The following is a 26578-nucleotide window of genomic DNA, read 5'->3' on the forward strand; positions in this document are numbered from 1 at the left end:
AAAAGTCTAATACCATATTTAATAACCAGAAAATAAGAACATGATAAGAATAGGTTAAGGCTCAAAGTAAAAACAAAAGTAACAATCGACCCCAAAAAAATTTTAGTGTTTCACCGAAAAAAATATTTGAACGATTATGTGTCCTGGTTGTGATTGAAGTGTGCAAGCGAAATATTTCACGGGTTGAGACAAAAATTCCATTACTCTCGGGTACCTAATAGCTGTCCCCCCCTCCCCGCTAATTAATTTTTCGACCCAGGACATTCTTATTCCAACACCCCCCCCCCGCGCTTATTGATTTTTGGGAAAATGTTTCTGAAAGTTCCCTCTTTTGTCCTAATTCTGCTGTATTAGCCTCCTTTTCAAAAGTTTTCCACCCAGGACATTTTTATTCCAACCCGCCCCCCGCTTATTAAGTTTTGAAATTTTTTCCAACCCCCCCCCCCGCTTATTCCAAACCCCCCGGCTATTAGGTACCCGAGAGTAGATGCTAGAAATTTCAGTAGTTAATCACGCTGGTAGTTTTTGACATGATTCTCTCCCCACTCGGTAATTAAATGGATGTTTCCTAGAGTTCCAAAATTCTAATTTGTAACGAAAAAAGATGTGTTTTAACCTTTCCGCCCCGAAAGACGTATCTGATACGTTCGCCATACGTTCCGAAAGACGTATCTGATACGTTTTTAAGGTGACCTTTATATTTGGTCGGATTACGCCCCAACCGTCAGAGGTACGGTAAAACCGATTAAAAAATCGGAATCAGCGTGAAATTTCCGATAAGAAACAATCGGGGTTTGTTTTGGTATGACGCAACATTTTTCAAAAATAGAAATGGTAGACAAGGTAGAGAAAAACACTGAATCAAGATGGCAACCAAGAAATGGGTTTTTCAAACTTACTGCTAAAGTTCTTGGATTTTTTGACTGGTTTAGGCCACTTTTCTTCATGGAAACATTGTTTTTATAATGGCAAAACATCCAGTAAGTATATCTTATATTTTGTGTTTTATTTTGAGCATAAAAATTCCATTTATTTGTCATTTTGACCACTTTTCTCGACAAACCATCGGAGTCGACCCAAACTTACAGTGCTTTTTACTTTTTATTCAGGTTGGAGCATGGAAAGTGGACAAATTCAATGCAAAAGTGTTTTCTACACCTCATTTATTTCAAAGGAGCACCAAAGAAATTGAAAAGCCTGGATTTATGTTGAATTGCACTACTTCTTCCGCTCCACCAGCAACGGTCGATCGATCCCCGAAATTCTTGGCTCATAACGATGTCCTGATTACAGCTTATATGGATCAAAATGATGGCAGGAACCACATAACAGCCACATGGAATTATTATGATGACATTTAGCATTCCTTATGGGCAAGAGAGACCAGATTTGATAGCAATGAGTTTGCCTCAAAAGGCTTACAGTTTTTGGAAACTTTGCAACTGTCGCCGACTATGCCATCTAGTTTCACGGTAGCCGATACCCTTCAAAAGCTTCAGGAGCTAAGAATACTGACTGAAAGTGTTGTTTAGATAGTTGGGGAATACTTTTACACCATTTTTGATGTTGTAGCTGCTTCTGGAAACACATTATCATCAAAATACTTCAAAATTGTATATATTGGATTTTTTTAGCCGAAAATCGTGATTTTTGGCAAAAGTGACCGATATTTGGGAGGCTGGTGTGACACATACAGATTTTTCTGGATGCTGATTTTTGGTATATTACTTCAAAATGATGTATAGATTGATAAATAGCCAAAGACAGATTTTTTAATTAACTTCCCCCCACTTTTTTTGCTCTAGAAGTGAAAAATGCAAAAAAAGTGACATTACCGCAAAACGTGAAAAAAAACTATGGTTTACGTGATGCTACCATTTTTGTTGGAATATTTTATTTGGATTGGTACTTGGTCTAAAAGTTGTAGAATTTATGTAGCTTTTCAGGGATACCTTACTTTTTTTCTAAAGATTCCTAGTTCTTGAGTTATGATCAAATAACTGAACATGTCTATTTTCTGAAAAAATGTTGCGCGCTGACAGCGTGAAAATTTAAAAAGTTGCGCGCTGGAAAGGTTAATGAATTAGGTACGTAGTAAAAATTATATGATCCATAATGTTTGTTCCTAGCAAAACGTTTTTTCTATGGAGAAGATTATAGCAAGAAAGTTTTGATTATTTTAGGCGTACAAACTTCCGCGAGCAGAAACGATTTAAATATCTTTAAAAATTCTACTTATTCCAAACTCTACCGCTACTATTTTTTCCCGTAAACTACCCTGACGCATATATATTGTCCCTCTAAACGGACGATAGCATCGTTTAAGTAAGAACGTGGACGCAAAATAGTGTGATTTATGGACATTAATCTATTCATCCAGTTTAACTATATGTCTTAAACTTTGAATTGTTGTACTTACACATTTTTCATAAGAATAATTTTATAAGAATATTTTAAGGTAAAAGTATGTGTAGTTGAAAATTTGAATTTGAATTTCTTTGAAATTTTACCGAGATTTTGATTTTAAAAACTAAATTAGATGAGCTTAAAAGAGCTTAATAAAAACAGCTACCCATTAATATCGCAAAGATCTAATTTACACTATTTAATCAACTCAAAATTATGAGCTTCCAGAAAAGTATGGCTGGATCTAATTCTAAAACTTTTTGCAAAAACAAAGTTCGTGTAAGCTCTAAATAATATTGGTAAAAACATTTTAATAAGGCGAAAATAAAAAAAATGTTGTTTCCGGAAACCGGCCGGGTGAAAATTTTGTTTCTGACCCGGCCGCATTATGGGTTCATCTATATGGTTCATCATAAAGAAAATCAAGTTGACCGTTCAAGCTATCAAACGTCGTTTGGTTAGATATTCCCGCTTGTAAATAAATTTTTGTTCGTTAATAGTTGATACATTGGTATCCAGGGCTTACTTCATACTGTTTGTACATAAAAGTTTTATTTAAAGTTATATTTCAATGATCTTAAGTTATAAAAAATAGCAAAAATTTTTTTTCCGGCCGACTGCATGAGAGCTTTTTTCCTTCACTCGCATACCGGGTACACTACATTTTTTTATTTTCGCCTAAGTTTTAAATTTTCAGGTGGACTAAAATTGGGAATCAGCCTATTTTTTACCTAAAAATTATAACTTTTATCTTTCGCACAACAGGCTCGGAAACAACATCATTTTAGTTTTCATGTTATCGCAAAACAAGTCCATAAAACAACTTTATGATATGAAAGAATTTAAGTGTTTCTCTTTTAACCGAAATAGATTGGTACGAAATCTATCTAGCATACTTTTTTTGTCTTTCAAATATTGTCCTTGTACAGCCCATACTCGACGACATCAGTTGACTCAACTTTTCGATCTCCACCAATCCAAAAGCTTCTCTTTTCATTCCTGACCAATCAGATGACGCGATTTACATCCTCCGCCAATCGAAACTGATCTTTATCTCCTTCTTTTATTATCTCCATTGGGTCCACCTAACCATCGAAATTTCAACAACATATTGATCTTCATCCAGACCATGTCAACAAAATGCATATTTCACTTTTCACTGGGTCTCTGTTGCTGCTGCACTGCTACTTGTAATTGACTTCGTTTTCCGAGGTTCATAATTCACGAGAACCTTTCCTATCAGGTACCTAAACATAAGATTACACGAGATTAATTTAAATCCATTTTTGGTCAATGAATCTAACTCTAATTCATCCATCTGCCTTATACTTATAATACCGATTTTATGTATGTGTATTTTTCCGCGATGGAGACGGCAAGGTTATAATTTGGCTACATCCTGAATGACTAAGGACGACAGTAAATCAGCACTTTTACTATCCTTGTTTTACATGTTTGAAAAATCTATGCTAATTTGAAGTATATTGCCATTATCAGTGCTACTTCCCACTCATTTTAGACTGACTGGTGCTAATTTTGCCAAAAGATGATTGACAAACGGCACGCGAAATCTAATCTCTCAAATAATTATTCAGGTTGAAGTACAGGGGGGGGGGGGTCGGTAGTAAAATCTTAGACATATGAGTAGTAAAAGGATTCTTACTACCACCCAGACTCTTGGAAGAGGTATTTTACTACCCTGGTAGTAAAAGTTTTTGGGCAAGGCAGTCAATCTAGAAACATGAAATTTTTTAGATTTTTAATGAAAAACAACAAAAGGAACTATCCACCCTTTCGAAGCAAGAAATATTTAAAGGTAATCTTTTTTTCAAGAACTTAAAGAAAAAAAACTGTAAGAAAAATCGATATTTCCGCAATCGTACGTTCGAAAATATTAAGTTTTTAAGGACAAGAAACCGGAAAGACTTATATTTCATGCAGTGTTCGGACTTATACTTCATTGGGTACCACCCATTTTAGTATTTCACTACCCTGGGTAGTAAATTTTTTTTCTCCATTCTTCGTCACACCGCCACCGTAGTAAACGTCATAATGTCTGAGATTTTACTACCAACCCCCCTGTGAAATATTGTCTTACTTTTCGTTCCGTATTTTCTCATACAGTGCTTTGAATTGTTTCCCTTGGAAGAGTAGAACTCCAATGACGGAAATAGACAACATCAACAAAGGATACACGCGATGTAAACATAACACGATTGTCGACTTCTCGAAACCTGGAATCATTTAAAGTAGAAGAGAATGAAAAACAGGGGTTTTGCGGCTAAAACTGTCTTGGGTAAGTATATTATTATAAGCCTAGTACCGTAATTAACTATACCAATCCAAATGTTTTCTAAACGATCATTCAAACGCGTCCGACAAAAACTTGGATAATACTGCGGTACAGCTACCTTGAAAAAAGACAAAACCAGTATAAGTTCCCTTGAGTTAGTATTTGAAAAGAACAATAGAATCTCGAGCTTACCGAGCAACGGCATAACACCGGCAACGGCGACATAAGGCGCAGTAATTGCCAACAACAAGGAGACGGTTACAGGATACACGATCTTTTGTAGGATAAACATTAAATCAAGATTCGCAAACCCATTTCGATATGCCTGAAAATGAAAGCCAACATGATATTATATTGAGTTGAAGGATATGTTATTTCTTATCGACAAGCATCACATCAACACACGGCAGTTTTTCACATTCTTTTTTAAATATCCCTGGACAAAATACATTTTTATATAAGCAGTCCCAATTTTTAGCTTACTGTAGGGCTTAAGTTGCTAAGGATTTTCCTGATTTCAGCAAAAAGTTGCTTATGTTATGGATTTTGACCCAAAAATGCCTGGGAACTTCAAAAATTTTGGATTTCATCTCATTTTATGTCTAAAATACCAAATAATAAAATAGGTATATTCAAATACCATCGGTACAAATTTTAATGCCAAACAATGCCTCTTTAGGTATTTTTGGTTGCTTCCCCGTCCCAAGCTCAGTTTCAGGGCTAGGTTTGCTAAGGTCAAATTGCTTAATATTTTGGCCATTTTCAGGGCTAGACCCTTAGCAACTCGGTTGCTTATCAAAAAAGTGGTATACATCTTCAACGTCCTATGTGCGGTTTTTTTTATATGAAAGGGCCCATTTCAACTTCGAATTCAATGCATTCCATCTCGTTGCTAAATCTCAAATTGTCGACTACCAATTTCATTTTGAAAATCTTGATTTACATCCCCCAAGCAACTGAAAGGGTTCAAAGCCCCGAAGGGGCTAAATCTGAACTCCTGGATGGGAAATGAAGCCATTTATTTCCCAGAACACATGACCCTTGTGTTTTTCAAACAAAATTTCTTAATGCTGGGCAAACATAAGGCTTCGCTTTTTCTTGCTTGACAGAAGTTGGAGATTCCTCTCTAGCCCCTTCGAGGCTTCAAACTCAATGGTTAAGACAGTAAAGTGTAAAACACAACTCACCCTATCTATTGCATCACGCAACCACCAATCAGGACCGACCATGATCAAAGCACATAAAATCTTCAAATGTAATACTCCTAACGCCCAATCCTTGAGAAAGTCACAAATAAACAAAACAATTACATTCTGAACTGGTCTGCCTTCCTTACTCTTAGGTTCCTAATAAACGGAGAGCGTTAATAATTAAGCGCTTGATATTTTTTCGATCCCCCTCTAGACCTGATTTGCCCCTCTCCCTGGTTTATTAATTTTTGAATGACGTTTCAGACTAATTACCTCATTTTGGGGGGAGGTACTCAGAAGTACGATTTCCAACCCAATTAGGTCCCCCTTTCCCGTTAATTTATTCGAAAATTCTACCGTAACTTTTAACACTGTAGTATCAACGGGAGAAGAGAATTTTGAGAGACAAGGGAATCACCGCAAGTACACTCACCTGCCATATATACAAGAGAGCAGTTTGGTCGAGAGGTACACGTAAAGGAATCACCACTACAAATTCAAAGAGGATTCCCAGGAATAAGGGAATGACCAACAGCACAGCAATCGAAGCCACTATTATCTTCAACACCTAGAAAAAACAATCAATGAAAATTGTGTAATAAGTAATAGTGCCCTTCTATATGCTAGAACGTTAGCCTTCCTAAATATATCTAGGTTCAGAATATCTGTTAACTTGTGGGATGCTCGAATGTTAAAACTTTTCGAAGTTCATGAAATATGTTTCTTTTGAGAAAACTTATCGACATTAGCGAGTTTATGTATTTGCACTTTTGAAAACAGCGGAATGAATGAAACGATTTGGAACAGTCCGCAGTATTGACCCGCAAAATTGAGGACGCTAAAGTGTTGATTTGTCATCGTCCTCAGTCAGTCAGGTTATAGACAAATTAGAAGCTTACTGTCTCCGTTGCAGGAAAACATAAACTCGCCATTGTTAAGGATCTTGGTTAAAGTTTTTGGAAAGATGAAATTCGACGATGGAGGGCACAAACTACAACCGTAGGACGGCTAAACTTTCTCATCCCCGGAAACCTATCCTTTTGTCACTTTACAAAGGAAAAATTATCCGGAACTCTGGGTAGGTACCAAAGTAGCTTCATTTCTTCAGCCAAGAAATAAGTCTTTAAACATGCTTACCATTGTAGCGAAATTCTTGACTTTTGTGTAGAGCGCTTCCAGTCCTGCAGGATACCATGCAGAAACGGCGGACAACATTCTCATGAAAAGCCATAATAAATAGAACCCAGCAGCCGAAGTGTACAGCTCGTGAATGACGGCATTTCCGAACACAAAAGACAAAACTTTTCGACCAATGTATACTAAGAAAAAGAAAAGAGGTAGTCATTTTAGCTTATCTACCACCAGTAGCGTGTTGGGTCGACTAAAATTGGGCAAACTGAGGAGGCAACTTTCGAAAGTTGGGGATTTTGGCGCCCCTATCAAAGAGAAATATGTTTGTGAAACTACTTATGCGAACAAAGCAAGCACGGAAATTTTGAGGGATTTTATCTGTTTTTTAGCTGAAAACTACTACTTTAGGCGTACAAGCTTTCGCGAGCAGAAATTTTTGCCATTTTCGCGAATTTCGGCCCTTTTCGCGAAAATAAATGTCTTTAAAAATTCTAGGAAGGGCCATTCGCGAAAGTTTATGCTCGCAAAAAATTCTTGACGAAATAGAAAATCTTTATAACTTCAAACTTTGAATAAAATGTAACTTTTATGGCACTTTTTAGCCTGCTAAAAGACTAATAAGTCAAAGGACAAATGTTTCAAGCCAATCCAAGAAGTATTTGTCCCTCTAAGCCACTTTTTCATGTGAAAATTATCAATTTTACGTCTTGATTCGCAAAAGTTTATGCTCCCGAAAAATATTTTTCCGTTAAATTCGCGAAAGTAAATGTCGTGAATTTCGCGGTTTTTCGTCCTCGTGAAAGTTTCTGCTCGCGAAAGTTTGTACGCCTAAAGTAATTCTAAGGCGTAATTCTAAGTGTAAAAAAGCAAAGGGGCGCTAAAATTAGTAATCAGGGCCACGTTTTTGCTCCCCTTATCTTTCGGTGCCTCCAAAAATTTCTTTCCAAAGCTTTTAATTTCAAGATCTACTATAAGATTTCACACATTTTCCAGATTTCATTTTATTTCGCAGTGAAAAGTTTACAAAATTTACCTTGTTCGGGGGTAAACTTGCTCTGTTTGGGGGTAATTTTGCTTTGCTTGAGGCTAATTTTGAATGTCCAGGGGTCAACTGATGCTTGTCCGGGGGTTTAGACCTGCTGTCCGGGGGTCAAAAGTCACAATGTCTGGGGGGTAAATTTCCAAAAAATGTTATATCCTCCACCACCCCCCCCCCCATATTCAAGCGGAGAAAACGCTCTCGCTTTTTTACCTGGTACAGTGAGTATGGAGAAGGAAGTCAGAACGAACGTTGCCACCACCAAACCCGTGAAAACCATCATCTAAACAAAAAATAGATCAGTGGCAAACTTTTTCGTGGTAGATTGAGCTTTAAATTTATAGAATTTATAGAATTTGATTCTTTAAACTTTCAAGAAAAAATCAAGGGCACGAATCGAGTTGGAAATCATTTATTAGAAAAAAAGAGAGAACTTTAAAAGACACTTTCTCAAAAACCCTTTCGTGAGGAACGATTATTAGGTACTGGAAGAGAGCACATACGTAAAAAACTTAAATTAAAAATGAGAGAGCAAACTTGCTGAAAATGAAATTATAGAAGGGATATTAAAAACTAAACAATCTCATACCTTAGCTTTAAAATATTTGCTTCTCGAATACGCCCTGACAGTGGGCGAACCAACACCCTCCATTTGATTTTCCAGGGGCGTTCCACGGGGCGGGGGACCTCGCTGCCATTTACCGTTATTATCAACGTGAATGATCTGTGGTAAAAAGAACATTTAAATTTTATGCGGCTATAAACAAGTTGGTTTAAAACATTGTAATACGACGTCTGTATAAGGTCCCCTTTTGGCCCTCCCTTTCCAATACTAATTAAAATATGCTGAAATTTGGCTGTCTTATGTCAATACATTGCCCTCTTATGACGTCACTAAGGTATTGACGGGTTAATTTTTGAAACTTTGGCGTGCATTCGAGTTCGCGAATCAGGCTCTTTTTCATCTAATTTCTTTCATCTTCCTAGAGATTTCGGCCAAATTTCGGAATTTAAATTTTTTGCGAGGCCTAACTTTCACGAAAAGGGCCAACATTCGCGATACGAAAGATGATGAAAACTCAGACATAAAAACATTTTAAACTGAAAAATGAATATGAGCTTACCGATTGAGGGGGTAGAGCTTTGATTTCGATATCTCCGATCAAATATGAGCGTGTATCTCTATAAGACAACAAATTGAATGTTATACTTGAGATACAATTTTTCAGAATATTGCTATGGTTAATGATTACCTGAGGCATTCATAAAAATTATTTTAATCGGATTAACTTTTGAGAGATTAAATTTCGCGATTTTGCGAATTTTTACCATTTTCGCGAAATGCGTAAATAATTTTTGAATTATTTTTTCGGTGGAGTGTGTGGAGGAACCAATCAAAACTCTTCATTTGTGGCAAACATGGCCATTATCAGCTATTTTCAGGCTCATTCGCGAAAGTAAATCTACGCGAAATTTTTCAAAACGCTGACTCGCGAAAGTAAATCCAGAAAAATTTTGGACTTTTTTGTCTCGCGAAATTTAATCCGATATAAGTAACACTTAAAGACTCAAAGAATTTAATCAGCTTGGTGATGGTTTCAAAACGAGGCAGTTGCTCTGAGAATAATTTTTAAAAAGCTCTATCACGCACGCAATAACATGTACTTAAACATAATCTCCCTCGTCCGGGGGAGGGGATTTGTGCTTTCTGGTGGGGGGGGGGGTCAGTCCTGGATTCAATTGATGAAATACTGGGGGGGGGGGTTAAAATCAACAATTTCTCTCCCTTCCAATGTGAAATCTTTTTCCAGAAGAGCCAAATAAGATAATGATGAAGCACAAGGCACAAAACAACTTACAGAATATATGAGACAGCCTTTGACCAGTATTGAATGAAACTCTTTAACCAGCGCCTTGCATGACCTTGCTCCAAAAATGCTGGTAAGATCACTTGCAATAATAACAACTCTAAGGACATCTCGCTGATCGGTGCGTCGCTGAAAACCCAAAAGAATATACAATTCGTCTAAGTGGCTGGTCGAATCAATCGAAAAGTCGATCGAAGATATACATTTCGAATTCGACCGCAGATTTACATTTTGGTTTCATTTTTCTAAAGACTACGATTGACTTACTTTAGGCGTACAAACTTTCGCGAGCAGAAACTTTCGCGAGGATGAAAAATCGCGAAATTCACGACATTTAATTTAGCGAATTTAACGGAAAAATATTTTTCGCGAGCATAAACGTTCGCGAATCAACACTTAAAATTGAGAATTTTCACATGAAAAAATGGCTTAGAGGGATAAATACTTCTTGGATTGGCTTGAAACATTTGTCCTTTGACTTATTAGTCTTTTAGCAGGCTAAAAAGTGCTCTAAAAGTGCTCTTACATTTTATTCAAAGTTTGAAGTTTTACAGATTTTATATTTTGTCAAAAATTTTTCGCGAGCATAAACTTTCGCGAATGGCCCGCGTCCTACAATTTTTAAAGACATTTACTTTCGCGAAAAGGGCCGAAATTCGCGAATTATGTTATGTATTAAATTAAGTTTCTGCTCGCGAAAGTTTGTACGCCTAAAGTAGACCAATTCGACTTCGATCGATTTCACTGAAAAAGTTCACCTTAAACAAAAACATTCAAAACATTATTTTAATTAAAAATTGTTTGAACGTTGAACTCACCTGCTAAGCGAGACATTGAAGGGAATGAAACCATTGGTGACTCGCTTAACCAGTTGAACTGGCAACCAAATGATAACTAATACTGTCGTCCCGAAAACAACCTACGAAATAAAATAACGTTACATAAACCTAAGTATTTAATCTAATACACTCTTCTCGAAAATGCATAAGATAATTGGAAACCTCATTCTCAAAGACTTGTTGCTACGATACTTCAACGTCGTCAGACATAATCGTTTGCAGTTTTGTATCAAAATTGAGAACGGTTTTTGTTGGAAAACATATTGCATGTGTAAATGACGTTTGAATAATGATTTCTCTTGAAAACGAGGCCCACAATGTTGTTGATTCATCTCGAGAAATGGACTTACCATTGAGAGTGCAACACGTCTTGTGTGTCTCATGACACTCAACTGTATCATCTGAAAAACAACAAGAAATCATTTAACCTTCAGAATGTTTCATTTAAAAGTAGCTTTCATAAGTAAGTTGAAGTGAAAGAAAGGCGACAAAATTTTACTTATTCAGCAATTTTTATAACAACCATCATATCAGTGCTAGATCTTACAAAATACATTTTGTTAACTTCATTTTAATTTAACTTTTTATTTAACTCACATGACAAAAATCTCCTCCAAACCCAGACAATTACACATGAAATACCAAAGGTCTTTATTTTGACCAAGAAATTTTGTAAAATACTACGGTCTGTTTTATGAAAAAGTTTTTTCATTCCTAAGGCATTAACGTTTTTTTGTGTTTTGCATTTTGAATGAAAGCTGTGAAATTATGAAGTCCTTTTGATATGAAACCCAAAACAGTTATTGGTGTTTACCTCGCGGACTGGATGGAATTGTGGATCATTAATGTTCCTCAAGAACCACAAGACACCTGGTCTCAAAACCTATGGATAAACAATGTAAATGAAATAAAGTTGGCACGCCAAAACTTATATAAAGACCGCAAAAATATGCAACATCCCACATCCACGCAGTTTTCACTTAACCAGCCATCTGACTTAAAGTTAATTATTGTACAAAAGGTGACCAAGTGGCCGGCGGCATCATTCACTCCAGTCATTTAAATTTGCAAATAGTTATTTTGCCATTTATCACATTAAAATAGAACCCCCTTAGCTTTTTGGAAAATTTCAAAGACCTCCCCTGGATTGTTCTCACATTTTGAAGCGATTCATCTGGGTCTTCGAGGAAATTTAATTGACCCTTAGATTTTTTGTGCGGGTACGCCTCTGGACGGAAAGAATATGAAAATATAGTCCATTTTAGAAGAACTATTAAGGCCGGTCTCCACTTGCGCGCGCTGCGATCGCAACTTTGGCTTCAATCATTTTTGCTTGGAGAAAAGATTACGTCATAAAAACGCAGCGCGCGCTTGGAAAAAAAGTTGAATGTATTTCAACTTTTTTTTCAAGCGCGCGATCATTACGTCATATCGCACCAATGGAGTTGCTTCATTTTTCTTTTGACCAATAGCGTGGAAGCTTTGCTCGAAGAAGAGCGATCGCAGCGCGCGCAAGTGGAGACCGGCCTTTAGTCCCGGACTATTTCTGGAAAAGCCCATTCTCAACAATAGTAAACATACGATAAAACAGAAGTTAGTTGCTGTTATTTCGAGAAATTCAAAGTTTCTTAAATCTGGCACAATCCAGGGGGTTGACCTGATAGTCTCCTAGGAGGTAGAAAACATATTTTCTGGAATAGCTCATACTACATTCTTAACAATAAATATTATACGAAAGATGCTCACCTCTCTAAGAAGCATGATGAAAGCGGCGAAATAGAAAACGTATAGCATGCCCACTAACCAATGAAGAAATGTCGCTGTGGCTATGGTGCAAGAATAATAAAATAAATTTTTCATCGAATAATAACGGAACAAATTTCGACGCCTTTTGACAAAATTACGATTTAGCTTCTCACCAAAGCAAGACTAGTTTTCGCCAACATAAGTTCCCTTTAGGAGATTAGCCTCTAATCTTATTCATCTATCCGTAAAAAAACAATTCCACAAAATGATTCCCAATGAATTAAATTCAATTGAGTCTCCAACTTGAACATGCACGGGGAACAAAAATTCATTCGAGGATTTCCAGTTATAGAATAGGGTATTGTTAACTGAAGGGGCCAAAAAAACTTGTCAAAGTTAAAAAAACATTCCAGTTATAGAGGTTCGAGTTAAAGAGGCTAATACTTTTTTATAGTAAATGATTAAACATTTGAATTCTTTCTGTACTGCTTACCAGGGGCGTATAAGAAGCTGTCTTTGCGATCTTTCGTCGTGATGGCAAACAAAGGCTAAAGAAAAATAGAAATCACACCGTAACTCTTCAACGTACGATTGTGTGAGCTGTGAGATTCTGAAGTTGGTCAAAAGATTCGTCGGCAAAAAATTTCGTCACTTACCAAAAATTTATTTTTATTAATTTAATTCAATTTCCCCTTTGCAGGCATTTCTGCCTCTCCGAAAGGATCTACAATAAGGTTGCTTAAAAAAAAAGTCGTCATGTATAGTTTATCAAAGATTTATCAGAGGTCTTTTATCCCGTTTGGTTGCTGGTTGCGTGAAATCTTCGCGGTCTTTCTTTCCATGCTTCGTCCAGGTTAATCTTGAATTGGAACACCGTTTTTTGACGGCATCGGCTGGTAGATTATTCCAAGGAACGATTTTTTGATAATAAAATTTCTGTAAGAAAGAACCTCTTGGGGGAAATTTGTAAAATCGCTCGATTTTTTTAGTCAAAGCACTTGTTATACATTTTTGGAAAGCTAAGTGGTAGGGGAATCAAAATAACTTGGGTGCCAATTTTTTTTCGGACACTTTGGTGTGATTTTCGGACAAATACGACGGTGTCAGGCAAAAATCATAGGGTGAAAAATTAATGAAAATTTTAGCTTGAGAAAATAGAGACCTGTTGTATATTTTTGGAAAGCTCTCAAAAAATTATGATTAGTGATATATTGCGAGTATAGGTGATTTCAGTACCCAACTCGAGATATTGAGCTTCCGAAAGCGCAAAAACTGGACAAAACAGCTGTTTCTGGCTGAAAAACACTGAAAAACACTGTTTTTAAGGATTAATATCTCGAGTTAGGTAAAGAAATCACCTATACTCGCAATATATCACTAATCTTAATTTTTTGAGAGCTTTCCAAAAATATACAACAGGTCTCTATTTTCTCAAGCTAAAATTTTCATTAATTTTTCACCCTATGATTTTTGCCTGACACCGTCGTATTTGTCCGAAAATCACACCAAAGTGTCCGAAAAAAAATTGGCACCCAAGTTATTTTGATTCCCCTACCCCTTAGCTTTCCAAAAATGTATAACAAGTGCTTTGACTAAAACATTCGAGCGACCTCAAAAAAACGAACAAATTTCCCCCTACTAAGAACCCGCTTGTAAAATTTACTTACCAATGAACAAATGTCAAGCCACCAACCGATGATCAAAGGGAATATTCCAATCTCTATTGTCATCAATAATGTGACCTGAAAAAGCAACGAATGAATCATCGTTACATATTGTGGATGCGCCAATTCCAGGATAGGGTTGGTAGCCACTAACAAAGTTTGGGTTAAGGATGGCTAAATACACGCTTTTTTTTAAGAAACACACTACTAGAGGAACATGAGGCTCAGGATGCCTAAAAACTAAGAAACATCTAAGAAACATGCTGAGGCTGAGAATGAGAAAATAACATTCTTTACTTTAATCGGATTAATTTTCGCGAGATTAAATTTCGCGATTTCGCGAATTTTTGCCATTTTCGCGAAATTAAAACTCGCGAACATGCGTGAGATTTCTGATTCGCGAAATTAAATCCACCACAAAACTTTTAAAATTGTATTTTTGGCGGAGAAACTAGTTCCAAGTCTCCATTTATGGCAAAAAAATGGCTATTTTCATCTGTTTTCTGGCTTATTCGCGAAATTAAATCCACGCGAAATATTTCAAACCTCTGACTCGCGAAATTAAATCCAGAAAATTTCGCGATTTTTTTAGCTCGCGAAATTTAATCTCGCGAAATTTAATCCGGTTAAAGTAATTTGTTTTTTTAAGAACCTTCCAATCAAAACAAATGTTTTTTTTTCTTTGCATGAAAAATAGGCTGATTATTTCAAAAAGTTTAGAAACATGTAAGAAACATTTAAGGCTCAAAAGGCCGACTTATTAAGAAACATTTCTTTAAAAAAACGTGTATGTCGTTCTTTATTGTTGTTTTTTCTCGTTCTTTGTCCTTATTTCTTAGGGGGTATTGGGTCATTACCAGTAAGAGGCAGGGTTGGACTTGAGAGTCACAATTTAGTTCTCTTATGGACATTCGTACCCAGTGACTAAACCTAAAACTTCGTTTTCTCTTTTTGGTGGTCTGGTTTTGGAGCTTACACTCCCTCTTATGCTCTCTGGTGCAATCAAAGATTTCCATTGAGTTTACCAGAAATTATTTTCTAGCAGCGTGAACCAGATAAATGTGGACTGGAGTTAGATTCGAACTCACATTGCTAGTGCAACTGCTCTAATTCCCGCTTATCTTTTTGGAGATTTATTAGTTTCAGGTTACTTACTTTGAGCACAGTGTAACAAAGGCCTATCGTCCTCCGTAACCTTAAATCAAAGAGAGAGAAATAATATGTATATATGACGGACAAGGAAGTGGTCTTATTCAAGATTCGGCACATGTAAAAAGGTTTTACAGCCTTGCGATGTTTGCAAACAACGATAGCATGGGAAGTCTTATAAAAGATTCTACATTGTTTAAATCAAAACTAAAATTCAATCTAAATAAGTTTGCGTTTATCAACCCAGTGATAGTCATATTGGAAGTTTATCGTGGCTTGGATCACGAGATTTACGTTTGGCTACGTTTCGAGAGATTCTTCTCCCATCATCGGGTAATGTGGAGGATGTTTTCCTCACTATTTATACGAATAGACCTTCCTCCACATTACCCGATGATGGGAGAAGAATGAATCTCTTGAAACGTAGCCAAACGTAAATCTCGTGATCCAAGCCACGATAAACTTCCAATACTAAAATTCAATGCGAAGTCTTGTTCCTCGGAATGTTAGAGAAAAAGATAAAAAAACAAACCTTTTCAGTGACGTGTATCTCAAGAGTGTCTAATCATTCAATGTAAGTTAAGTTAAGGATCAAATTGGAAAACTCTTTTGGGGAAATCTTATGCTATTCGCCCTCCCGGGAAAATCTTATGCTATTCGACTCCCTCCCGGGAAAATCTTATGCTATTCGCCCTCCCCCGGGAAAATCTTATGCTATTCGATTCCCTCCCGGAAAAATCTTATGCTATTCGACTCCCCCGGGAAATGTTATGCTATTCGACTCCCTCCCGGGGAAATCCTATGCTATTCGACTCCCTCCCGGGGAAATCTTATGCTATTCGACTCCCCCGGGAAATGTTATGCTATTCGACTCCCTCCCGGGAAATCCTATGCTATTCGACTCCCTCCCGGGGAAATCTTATGCTATTCGACTCCCCGGGAATGTTTATGCTATTCGACTCCCTCCCGGGGAAATCCTATGCTATTCGACTCCCTCCCGGGGAAATCTTATGCTATTCGACTCCCCCGGGAAATGTTATGCTATTCGACTCCCTCCCGGGAAATCCTATGCTATTCGACTCCCTCCCGGGGAAATCTTATGCTATTCGACTCCCCCGGGAAATGTTATGCTATTCGACTCCCTCCCGGGGAAATCCTATGCTATTCGACTCCCTCCCGGGGAAATCTTATGCTATTCGACTCCCCCGGGAAATGTTATGCTATTCGACTCCCTCCCGGGGAAATCCTATGCTATTCGACTCCCTCCCGGGGAAATCCTATGCTATTCGATTCCCTCCCGGAAAAATCTTATGCTATTCGACTCCCCCGGGAAATGTTATGCTATTCGACTCCCTCCCGGGGAAATCTTATGCTATTCGACTCCCTCCCGGGGAAATCTTATGCTATTCGACTCCCCCGGGAAATGTTATGCTATTCGACTCCCTCCCGGGGAAATCCTATGCTATTCGACTCCCTCCCGGGGAAATCTTATGCTATTCGACTCCCCCGGGAAATGTTATGCTATTCGACTCCCTCCCGGGGAAATCCTATGCTATTCGACTCCCTCCCGGGGAAATCTTATGCTATTCGACTCCCCCGGGAAATGTTATGCTATTCGACTCCCTCCCGGGGAAATCCTATGCTATTCGACTCCCTCCCGGGGAAATCTTATGCTATTCGACTCCCCCGGGAAATGTTATGCTATTCGACTCCCTCCCGGGGAAATCCTATGCTATTCGACTCCCTCCCGGGGAAATCTTATGCTATTCGACTCCCCCGGGAAATGTTATGCTATTCGACTCCCTCCCGGGGAAATCCTATGCTATTCGACTCCCTCCCGGGGAAATCCTATGCTATTCGATTCCCTCCCGGAAAAATCTTATGCTATTCGACTCCCTCCCGGGGAAATCTTATGCTATTCGACTCCCTCCCGGGGAAATCTTATGCTATTCGACTCCCCCTCCCCCAAACTGCTTAAACAAGCTCACAAAAGGATAAACCCTCTGCCTTAAAGTATTGCCCTGTTGAATTCCCTTTAAACCACAAAGATTTCTTTCGCCAAAAACCATTTTGCTAGCAATAACATTTCAACAATATTACCAATAAAGCACGGCGGTGTTGAGTATACAATGTTCGACTTTTGAAGTTATGTAACTTCTGCCATTTCAAAATAAAATATTTGATTAGCGTAAGTAATCGCATCTTCAAATTCGAAAGTTTTCTCACATAATTGCAGATTTTCGTTTAGTTACTTGGGTTCAATTTGGCAAAACCTGAAAAGAATCTCTATAATTTTAGATACCTTAAGTGTATATATTTTCATGGGTTTCGCGAAGCGCAAATTTTTTCCGAGAAACTTGTTTCGCAAGTACTACATTTCGCCATTGCGTCTTTCTGGAGTTTTCACGTGTTTTAATAAATTTTGCGAAAATCACTAAATTGGATATTTTTAAAGAAGGGGATTACAAGAAAAAGACTGATTATGCTTAAAACACAACGTAATAGGTGCAGAAATACACTCATTTTTTTTATAAGCATAACGTTTATAAGCATACTGAAGCTCAAATTTCCAGAAAATTTAAGCATATGCTAAGCATACCTTGAGGCTAAGCCAAAGAAATTTTTAGAATCATAATTTCCAAAGCTTCAGAAAATAACAGAAGAATGAAGAAGAGAATTACAAACAAAATTGGTGATTTTATTTTGTTTAATCTCTTACAAATAACACAACTTGGTCTCTTAAGAATGTACATTATCTAAACTTACAATAAGCTTTTCGTTTTTGTGAGCATTTCTCTCAAGATTAAAGAGAGGGGAGAATGCGCGAAAATTTTACCCCCCCCCCCTTCATAATTTTTAAGCATAAGGTTAAGCATAAGTCGAGGCTCAAAATTGAGCTTTACTTAAGCATAGTGAGCTTCAGCCGAAATTTACCGTATGCTTATAAAAAGAAATGAGTGTAGTGTCAAAATTGGAATAGAGATCATTGAAAAGATACGTGTAACAGGATGAGGAGACCAGCGATGGCAACATAACCGATATTCAAGACAAACATCCCGTCCACAGCAGTGCCTGTGAACACCTGAAAGATAAAAGACAAGATTTGTCCCATAGAAAGCGAACCTATACAGTGTATGTAATCGTTCTATGATGTTGGTTGACTCAAAAAATGGCCAGATTCTCCTAGTTTAGGCATTTTTTTTTGCATGATTTATCTACCTCTTCGGATACACGGTTTTTATAAGAGCAAACTATATAAGAACATAAGGCTTCGATGGAAAATGTTAAGAACAAGTTAAGAACATTTTACAGCTTTGCAGACTCTAAAACACCCGATTTATTAGGAGAATGGCAAAAAATGCTTAGAAACCGGCCAAAATAAGAACATGCTAAGAAGATTTTTGGGCTTAAAACTCAAAAATTTAAGAACATCCGAAGGCTTCAAAAGCTTTGGATATTCTTATAAAAAACGTGTACAGTTTTGACCAGTTTTAACTTTCTTACATTATATAGTCACATGTAAAGATTATTCAATAGAAAAATGATAGTCAACCAACCTTGTCATCAAAGCCAAACAAATTTAAAATCATCTCTCCGAAGTGATACGGGCAAAATACTGTAACGAAAGAAAATCACATATTAAACCCGTATTCATAGATATCACCCACGATATGATTATGTAGTCGCAATAATATTCAGGTATTTAGCCCAATCCATCACCACTTCACTAGGCGTTTTCCCATCTCAGAATAGTCCCGAATAATTTAATATATTACCATAATTTTTTTCTTTAATCAATATTTTCTGATTTTCTGGAGTAAAAAGAACGAACAAAAAAAAGGCAGTTCAACTGGTTTATTTTAGAGTGGGTTGTGTAGATTCTGACCAATAAGATGACTCCTTTTCTAATCCTGCAATCTCGATCAATTTCAGTATTGAAATATACCTTGATATTTACCATTCTAATGTCTTCTAACATTACATCACGGACTCAACAGCTGATTGGTTTTAAGTGACGTATGACTGATTTTACGTCACTTACAACCAATCAGCTGTCCATGATGTGATGTCGAAGACATTGCAATGATGCATATCACGAAAACATTGCTTTTTCTACTTGAAAATTTTCACCGCTCCCCTGAATAGAATGTAGGACTTACTAAAAACAAGGACGAAGGAAGTATTGAGAGATATGATCCAAAACACATGCTCCTAAAACAAACAGGAATGGTTGAAGTCAAAAAAAACTGCATGACAAAATATACGACAAGAGTTTGTGGGATGATTTACACTCGATAATTCAGTTGTAAGAGTTATCAAGAACTACGGGTGTAACAAGAATTTCCATACTTGAACGGAAGTGATTGGTGGAGGAAAAGGTCGAACTTATTTCGCTACTTCTCCCTTGGATAAGCCAAAAAAAAGAAAAGTTATCCAGGCTTAGTCAAGCCATCCGGCGCTTGAGGTGATAAGGCTTGGACAAATCAGTTGACGTCCAAATTCCTTAAAGTTCTACTATATTTATAGCGCAAACAAAATAAAACAGAATAGACTCACCAAAAAGATGAATGAACCGTCAAGCCCAAGAAACTAAACAACAAAATAAAAATTCGTTATAAATCAACAAACTTTAAAAACTCGTATAAATCTAATGGGCAAAGTTTCAAGAATTAAACAATATGATAGCCGAGCCTCAGCCTCAGCCGAAATTTAGTCCGGGATCCGGGAATATATTTTCGACAGGTGAAAAAAAATATTTAATTTCTAGTTGCCAACATATATTCTTACTTTGTGTCGTAGATATTTTCTATTAGACTCAGACTCACTTTTTCCCAAGTCAAATCTTCCATGATGGCATCCGGGTTCCATCCCGCTTCTTCAGCACCCGCACCACCTCCTACATCATTCGGTAACACATTATCATCATCCATGGCAACAGGTTCCTCTTGCGGCGGCGGCGGTAGTGGTGGTGGGTGTGGCTCCACATTTTGTTGGTTATTCTGGTCATCTTCAACTCCGTTTTCTGCATTATATCTGTCACAAAAAGAAGGTATGTAAGGAATAGCCTAAATTCTAAAAGGAGCACGAATCCGTTACCTTAAGGGAACTAATTTTCGCTGTAACTGATTTTCGCTGTAACAAATTTTTGCGGTAACTAATTTTCGCCGTAACTAATTTTCGCTGTAACAAATTTTTGCGGTAACTAATTTTCGCGGAACTAATTAGCTCCACGAAATGCAATTTTTACCATAAATTCTCGAAAAATCCTAGGAAAATGAAATAATTTCGTCGAAAAGTTGGTGTCAATCGCGAAATTTAGTTCCCTAACAAACGCCAATTTCATACCCTCGCGTCGCGAAAATAAGTTCCATGCAAATTAGTTACTGGGAAAATCAGTCACCTTAGTTAGTGGAAGCCAGCAGCCAAAATTGTTGAGGAAAACATAGAGATATGGCTTGTGGCGACAGTTTTTGACTTTTTTTGAACTCTAACATAATACTACTTTTAGCGTACAAACTTTCGCGAGCAGAAACTATCGCGAAGTCGAAAAATCGTGAAATTTGCAACATTTTCTTTCGCGAATTTGAGGAAAAATTTTTTTTCGCGAGCATAAACTTTCGCGAATTGCCATGTTAAGAATTTTCAAAGACATTTACTTTTGTGAAAAAGGCCAAAATTCGCGAAAAATGTGAAAGTTTCTGCTCGCGAAAGTTTGTACGCCTAAAGTAGTCTTAGGATATTTTTATTGAACTTTACTTGCAATACCTCCAAAAGAATTCAGATGTTGCCCTTGAGCTAATTTTAGGCTATTTTAGGGGACTCTTTAGAGGTTATAAAATAGAAAACCTTATGGTATATAAAACCGAGAAATAGACTTTGAGGTTACTAGCAGACAACTTCAAAGTCTATTCCCACGTTTATATACTGTAAGATTTTATATTTTCTATTTTCAATTATTATTTGATTAATCATATGTGAATTATGGGTGTTCTATTTTTCATTTCCCATCTTTTCATTTTCCAAGAATTACGGCTGGTCTATTTTTCATTTCCAATCTTGTTTTCATTTCTGACGAAGAAAAAGATGTCTCTCACAGTGAAAAAGAACTCTCATCGTTAAGAAAATCTCTGAAAGAAATTGCTTTGCTTCATAACTAATGAGGTGCTATCCCAGCTGGCACACAACGTTCTTTTAACGTTAGTCTAACGTTCACAACGTCCATCCATCCGTTAGATGCATGTTGAAACAACGTTGTGTGCCAGCTTGGATTTGGGTGTTCTATGTAAAACTATATATAGAAATCTTTCATGTTTCGTCTTAAGTTAAGCAACAAACTTTCGAATTTGTAGAGGCGATTCCTAGCGCAAATCGGATGTTCGCTTCCAGAATTGCAGAAACTACTAAACAAAACTTAACAAAATATGAACAACCATGAACAACAAATATGAAATTTAGAACGGAACTTTATTTTTAATTATTTTTTTAATATTCTCTATTAAAACTCAAGTCAAAATTGAGTGTGATTAATTACGTGCGTCCCGTGCCCTCGTGCCCTCGTGGGTAGTTCGTGGGTCCTGAAAAAAATTACGTGGGTCCTGAAAAAAATTACGTGGGTCCTGAAAAAAAAATTACGTGGGTCCTGAAAAAAAATTACGTGGGTCCTGAAGATGATTTTGTGGGTCCGGAAAATGATTTTGTGGGTCCGGAAAATGATTTCGTGGGTCCAGAAAATGATTTCGTGGGTTCAGTAGTCGCGTGTGTCCTTGTAATTGTGTGGAATCTTCTTTGGAGAATTTTTTGGGATAAATTTGAGAGTTTAATCGGATATTGTTCTCCTTAAAGCTATACTTTGAGACAACATACGATCTCGCCAAAATGAAAGCACCATTTTTTAATACGAATTTCCAAATTAATTGACATTGAATATTAAAAATTTTTATACTAGAGAAACATGGCACTATCAGACTGTTCAGTGTGATGCTTGAGATATGAGAGGATTTCTAATGCCAAACTTCAATTAAAATATTAAAAAATCCCTGCCTATTTCAGAAAGTTCTTATAATTAACACTATATCCATCACTTATAATAAAAACCTGAATAGTTCGGTTATATAACCCGAAAATAAATTTTTCTGCATCTGTTGACATAACAGATAAATTTAAGGGCTCTGACCATAGCGAGCCTAATTGTTTGTGTTTACATACAAGATTTTGTAAAAAGTTTTCGACAAATTTATACAAAGCCTCCCCCTTCGTGGCATCGAATCATCGACTTTTCGCACCTCAACTTAACCAAATTTTCTATAATAATTCTGGGATGCCAAGTATATGTTTTTCGGACCCACGAACTACCCACGAGATTTTTCTTGGACCCACGAACTACCCACGAGATTTTTTTTTGGACCCACGAACTACCCACGTAATTTTTTTCGGGACCCACGAACTACGTCCACGTAATTTTTTTTGGGACCCACGAACTACCCGCGTAATTTTTTTTGGGACCCACGAACTACCCACGTAATTTTTTTTAGGACCCACGTAATTTTTTTCGGGACCCACGAGGGCACGAAGGCACGAGGGCACGGGACGCACGTAATTAATCACACTCGTCAAAATTAAGTCACAAAACATTCGATGTTAGAATTTTTCATTTGTACCTATAAGAGATAAAATGTTGGTTTTTTATATTTGCTTTCTTTATAAAAGTTTTTTAACCGTTCAATCAAAGTCAATAGAGAAAAGAAACCAGAATGTCTACTAAAGACTGTCTCGAAAGAATGTGAACATTTTATATACCTTTTTACCAATTTCTACTCAGTAGTAACATAGTAAACATAGAAACAGAAAATAGAATTTTCTTACGACGTTATCGTGACGTCGACAACGTCACATCAACGTTACATCAACGTTACCTAAGCTCTAGTTTAGACGGCCAACTTTCTGACCTGCCTATTCTAATTTTTTGAGTAGACAGAAAGTGGCCAAAAAGTTGGTAGTTAAAATATTTGCTTGGAAAATATTGAAAAAAGACGTTGCATTGACGTCAAAAGAGGGCAATACATTGACTTTAGACAGCCAACTCTCTGCCAACTTCAATTCGCAATTAGACTGAATTAGAATAGACAGGGCGAAAAGTGGGCCGTCGAAATTAGAGCTAAGTGACGTAAAAAAGAAATCATTAATCAATGTTGAATCAACGTTTCTGTGTGTTTCTGTTTCTGCGGGATGGCCTAGAATATCACATATATAAAGAAAGAAATTTAGTTGGTTCAGAACATAAGAAGAAAAATGATCAAAGTCCAAGTAGCCCTTACAGTAATCTACGGCATTATTTTCATATTGGGTACAATTGGAAATGTGGCGGTCATTGCTCATTACACTCGAAAGATCATCAAAGAGAGGAACAACAGATCGAATTTGACAAAATATTTGATCATCAATTTAGCGGTTGCCGATTTCATTGCGTCGTTCACTGTACCAATTGTTATGATTCACGATTTATGGTCCTTATACGATTGGCATTTGGGGGAAGTTTCGTGCAAATTGTTACCACCTTTGTACATAATTTCGTTGGCTTGTTCAATTTGGACCATGTTGGCCATTGCTTTAACTCGTTACAGGTAAGTGAACATATAAGTGAGTCAAAGGCGACCCAAAGGCTCCTCTTTCGACAGAAACCCACCTAAAGCTAGCAAGGGGGCACTCTTTCACCCTGGATGGCTCCATTTAAACTTGATCCTTCTCTTGGAAATGTTTGGTATGATCTAGCCAGGGATTGAACCCACGGCCTTGCGCGTTGTAGCCGAATTCTCTACCTTTGCACTACGATTCGCTAAGTGAAGAGACATTTTTTTCTTAATCAAATCTGCAGATTTTCAAATTTTGTTGTCGGGATTTTAAAAGTGAGATTTATTTTCTAGAGCCATTACATATCCTTTCAAGAGAACTAAACCATCGAAAACTATCATCTTATTAATCATCAGTGGTACATGGGTCTTCACAATCCTCGCTTTGATCCCATATGCTTATACTTTGCGGTTTGACGCAAAGGCTTACAATCAATGTACATCATATTGGAACAATAAACCTTACTTTAAATATTACCTCTTTTTCTATATTGTCATCATTTTCGTGCCGACGTTAACTATTGCATACTTATATAAGTGCTGTTACATCAAAATCAAAGAAAATACAATCAGGTTGAAGTCCCTAGGTGACCCGGAAATCCAGAAACAACGCTTAAATCGAGACAAGCGAAGAAACAGACTTTTCATCGCGATTGTTGGGGTTTTTACATTGTTGATAACTCCTTACTGGATTTTCTACTTGGTTTGTACCTATATCAATGCGTACCGTTCTGATTTGGTTGGAGATCCGAGCATTCATTATTTTTTAAACTACGGTTTATATACGTTAGCAACCTTTAACTCAGTTGTTAACCCCTTTATTTACGCCAAAATCCGAAGATAATTGATTGAAACTATATTAATAATTATTGAGTATATACAACATTGCAAAGAAATACTACAAACATCATGACCTAATTGACAACACCTTCTGGATTAAGTTGTTTCTTTTAAATTGTTGTGTTTGAAAAATTTATTATTATTCAAAAAATAAGATGATCATGGCCATGACGTTTGACTTGGTCAATTTGTGGGTCCAGATTTGGAATTTAAACTTGAAACCCACAATTTTTCTATAAATGTAATTTTGAGTCTTTCCAGCTGTCAGCAATATGCATATTGAAAAAGAATTATGACTTTCAGCTCAAAGAAAAGAAGTAATGATTTAATTCTAAGCTGATACTGAAAAAGATGATTAACTAATCTCTATTGAAAAGTACCTTAAAAATAAAAGAAAGTAAATGACTAAGTATCATAAACCATTGTCTAATCATCATTAATCAAGAAAACAAACTGATCACATATCTTAAAGGTAGAATGAACAAGAAAAGATTGTTTTAATTCTAAAACAAACTCAACGTCAGCACCATCATAAATATGAAGAGATAAGATTTCGTCAGCAACTCAGACAAAATCATTTGCGAACCCCTGAGAGCCTGAGTCCTATCAGAAACACACCCTATTTTGAGAATATCTACCAATCAGATTCAAGCAAAGAAATCCACAGTTTTATGACTATTTTTGAACTCTAACATAATGCTAGTCTTAGGATATTTTATTGTACTTTACTTGCAATTTAAAAGGGAAGTTAAGTAATTTCTAGGGTACCTATTTTTTGCTGTTTTCATACATTATAATGTGCCTCAGGCTACTTTTTATTCGTTCGAAACACTTTTTTCTACGAGTTGTGTTTAATCTTGCCATGAAGGTTTGATTCAGTAGTAATTACTTAATCATTTTGAGATTCTCACATTAACATGCCAGTGGAGGCTTTGTGACTGCCAAGGCAGTTGAATTCTTCTACATTTTACATTGCAAGAGTATATCCATGTATTCGATCTTTTTTGAGCTAACATGTAGAACTATGACAGGAGAAACTTTGATAGTGTGGAAGAGTTTTTCTGCATCTTCGGAATTGCCCAGATTGTATCTGTAAAGTAGTACCTGCTTCTTGATCTTTGGGGAATAACACAGTGGCATATCGACGGGGGGATGGGCGGTTCTCCCAAAAAAAAAAAAAAATGGACCAAAAAGGTCAAAGTTTTCCCAATAGAATTTGAAGGGGTCTGTAGTTTTTGTAACCTTTTTCTGGCTACATCTGACCTTTTTAAGGCATCCTTTAAGCTGCTTGACATTTCTTAGAAGCTTTTTTTTACGTTTTTTACACTTTTTATGACCTTATTCTCACTAACTTTGAGATTTCCAATGCCATTTGTTAAGCTATTTGAACTTGCTTACAGCAAAAATTTACGCTTGCGGCGCATAAATTTCCTCTAAAAAAGGTGAAAATTTTTCAAATCTCCCCCGAAACGAAAACTCGTGGCTACGCCTCTATTACACCGTATGTTTGTGGCGGTTGAGTGAATTCTTCAATACATAGTCTAGCGACGGTTTAATAGAAAAGGTGCCCGCGCACTTTTATCGAAGGCATCTGTATCATTTAAAGGCGATTTAATGATGGCATTTGTTCTGTAATTGAATTGATGATTGGATTACAAAGAATCGGAATCCCAAGTCTGAAATATAGGCTTGCGTTATGATATAGTTGAGATCTTCAAACTTTTGAATCACTATGACAACAAATCATGTGTTTCTAAAATATTTAACCAACAAATATATAAGACCT

At 36.8% G+C, this 26578-nt stretch overlaps 1 protein-coding gene and 1 long non-coding RNA gene across 2 annotated transcripts in view; one reads left to right on the forward strand and one right to left on the reverse strand.

The window, feature by feature from the left end:
- Nucleotides 1–846: 846 nt before the first annotated feature.
- On the forward strand, nucleotides 847–1964 carry LOC136821668 (uncharacterized). Its single transcript, XR_010848786.1, has 2 exons — nucleotides 847–980; nucleotides 1110–1964. It is a non-coding gene; the product is annotated as an uncharacterized lncRNA (long non-coding RNA).
- Nucleotides 1965–2348: 384 nt separating this feature from the next.
- LOC136821669 (E3 ubiquitin-protein ligase MARCHF6-like) overlaps nucleotides 2349–26578 on the reverse strand; it is a 48964-nt gene continuing 24734 nt past the window's right edge. The window contains exons 9-32 of the mRNA XM_067077882.1: nucleotides 20152–20359; nucleotides 19883–19915; nucleotides 19486–19537; nucleotides 18883–18941; nucleotides 18324–18407; nucleotides 15858–15886; nucleotides 15332–15371; nucleotides 14180–14254; nucleotides 13006–13060; nucleotides 12513–12592; nucleotides 11581–11649; nucleotides 11117–11167; nucleotides 10746–10846; nucleotides 9919–10056; nucleotides 9184–9241; nucleotides 8649–8783; nucleotides 8273–8342; nucleotides 7027–7208; nucleotides 6323–6457; nucleotides 5887–5976; nucleotides 4892–5024; nucleotides 4505–4640; nucleotides 3069–3653; nucleotides 2349–2601 (exon numbers count right to left, since the gene is read on the reverse strand). Coding sequence (XP_066933983.1) covers nucleotides 3563–3653; nucleotides 4505–4640; nucleotides 4892–5024; nucleotides 5887–5976; nucleotides 6323–6457; nucleotides 7027–7208; nucleotides 8273–8342; nucleotides 8649–8783; nucleotides 9184–9241; nucleotides 9919–10056; nucleotides 10746–10846; nucleotides 11117–11167; nucleotides 11581–11649; nucleotides 12513–12592; nucleotides 13006–13060; nucleotides 14180–14254; nucleotides 15332–15371; nucleotides 15858–15886; nucleotides 18324–18407; nucleotides 18883–18941; nucleotides 19486–19537; nucleotides 19883–19915; nucleotides 20152–20359 — 2104 coding nt within the window. The 3' untranslated portion in view covers nucleotides 2349–2601; nucleotides 3069–3562. The remainder of the gene's footprint in view (nucleotides 2602–3068; nucleotides 3654–4504; nucleotides 4641–4891; nucleotides 5025–5886; nucleotides 5977–6322; nucleotides 6458–7026; nucleotides 7209–8272; nucleotides 8343–8648; nucleotides 8784–9183; nucleotides 9242–9918; nucleotides 10057–10745; nucleotides 10847–11116; nucleotides 11168–11580; nucleotides 11650–12512; nucleotides 12593–13005; nucleotides 13061–14179; nucleotides 14255–15331; nucleotides 15372–15857; nucleotides 15887–18323; nucleotides 18408–18882; nucleotides 18942–19485; nucleotides 19538–19882; nucleotides 19916–20151; nucleotides 20360–26578) is intronic.

The sequence above is a fragment of the Clytia hemisphaerica genome, unplaced genomic scaffold (assembly GCF_902728285.1).
Source record: "Clytia hemisphaerica strain Z4C2 unplaced genomic scaffold, Clytia hemisphaerica genome assembly, whole genome shotgun sequence".
NCBI classification, from domain to species: Eukaryota; Metazoa; Cnidaria; class Hydrozoa; order Leptothecata; family Clytiidae; genus Clytia; species Clytia hemisphaerica.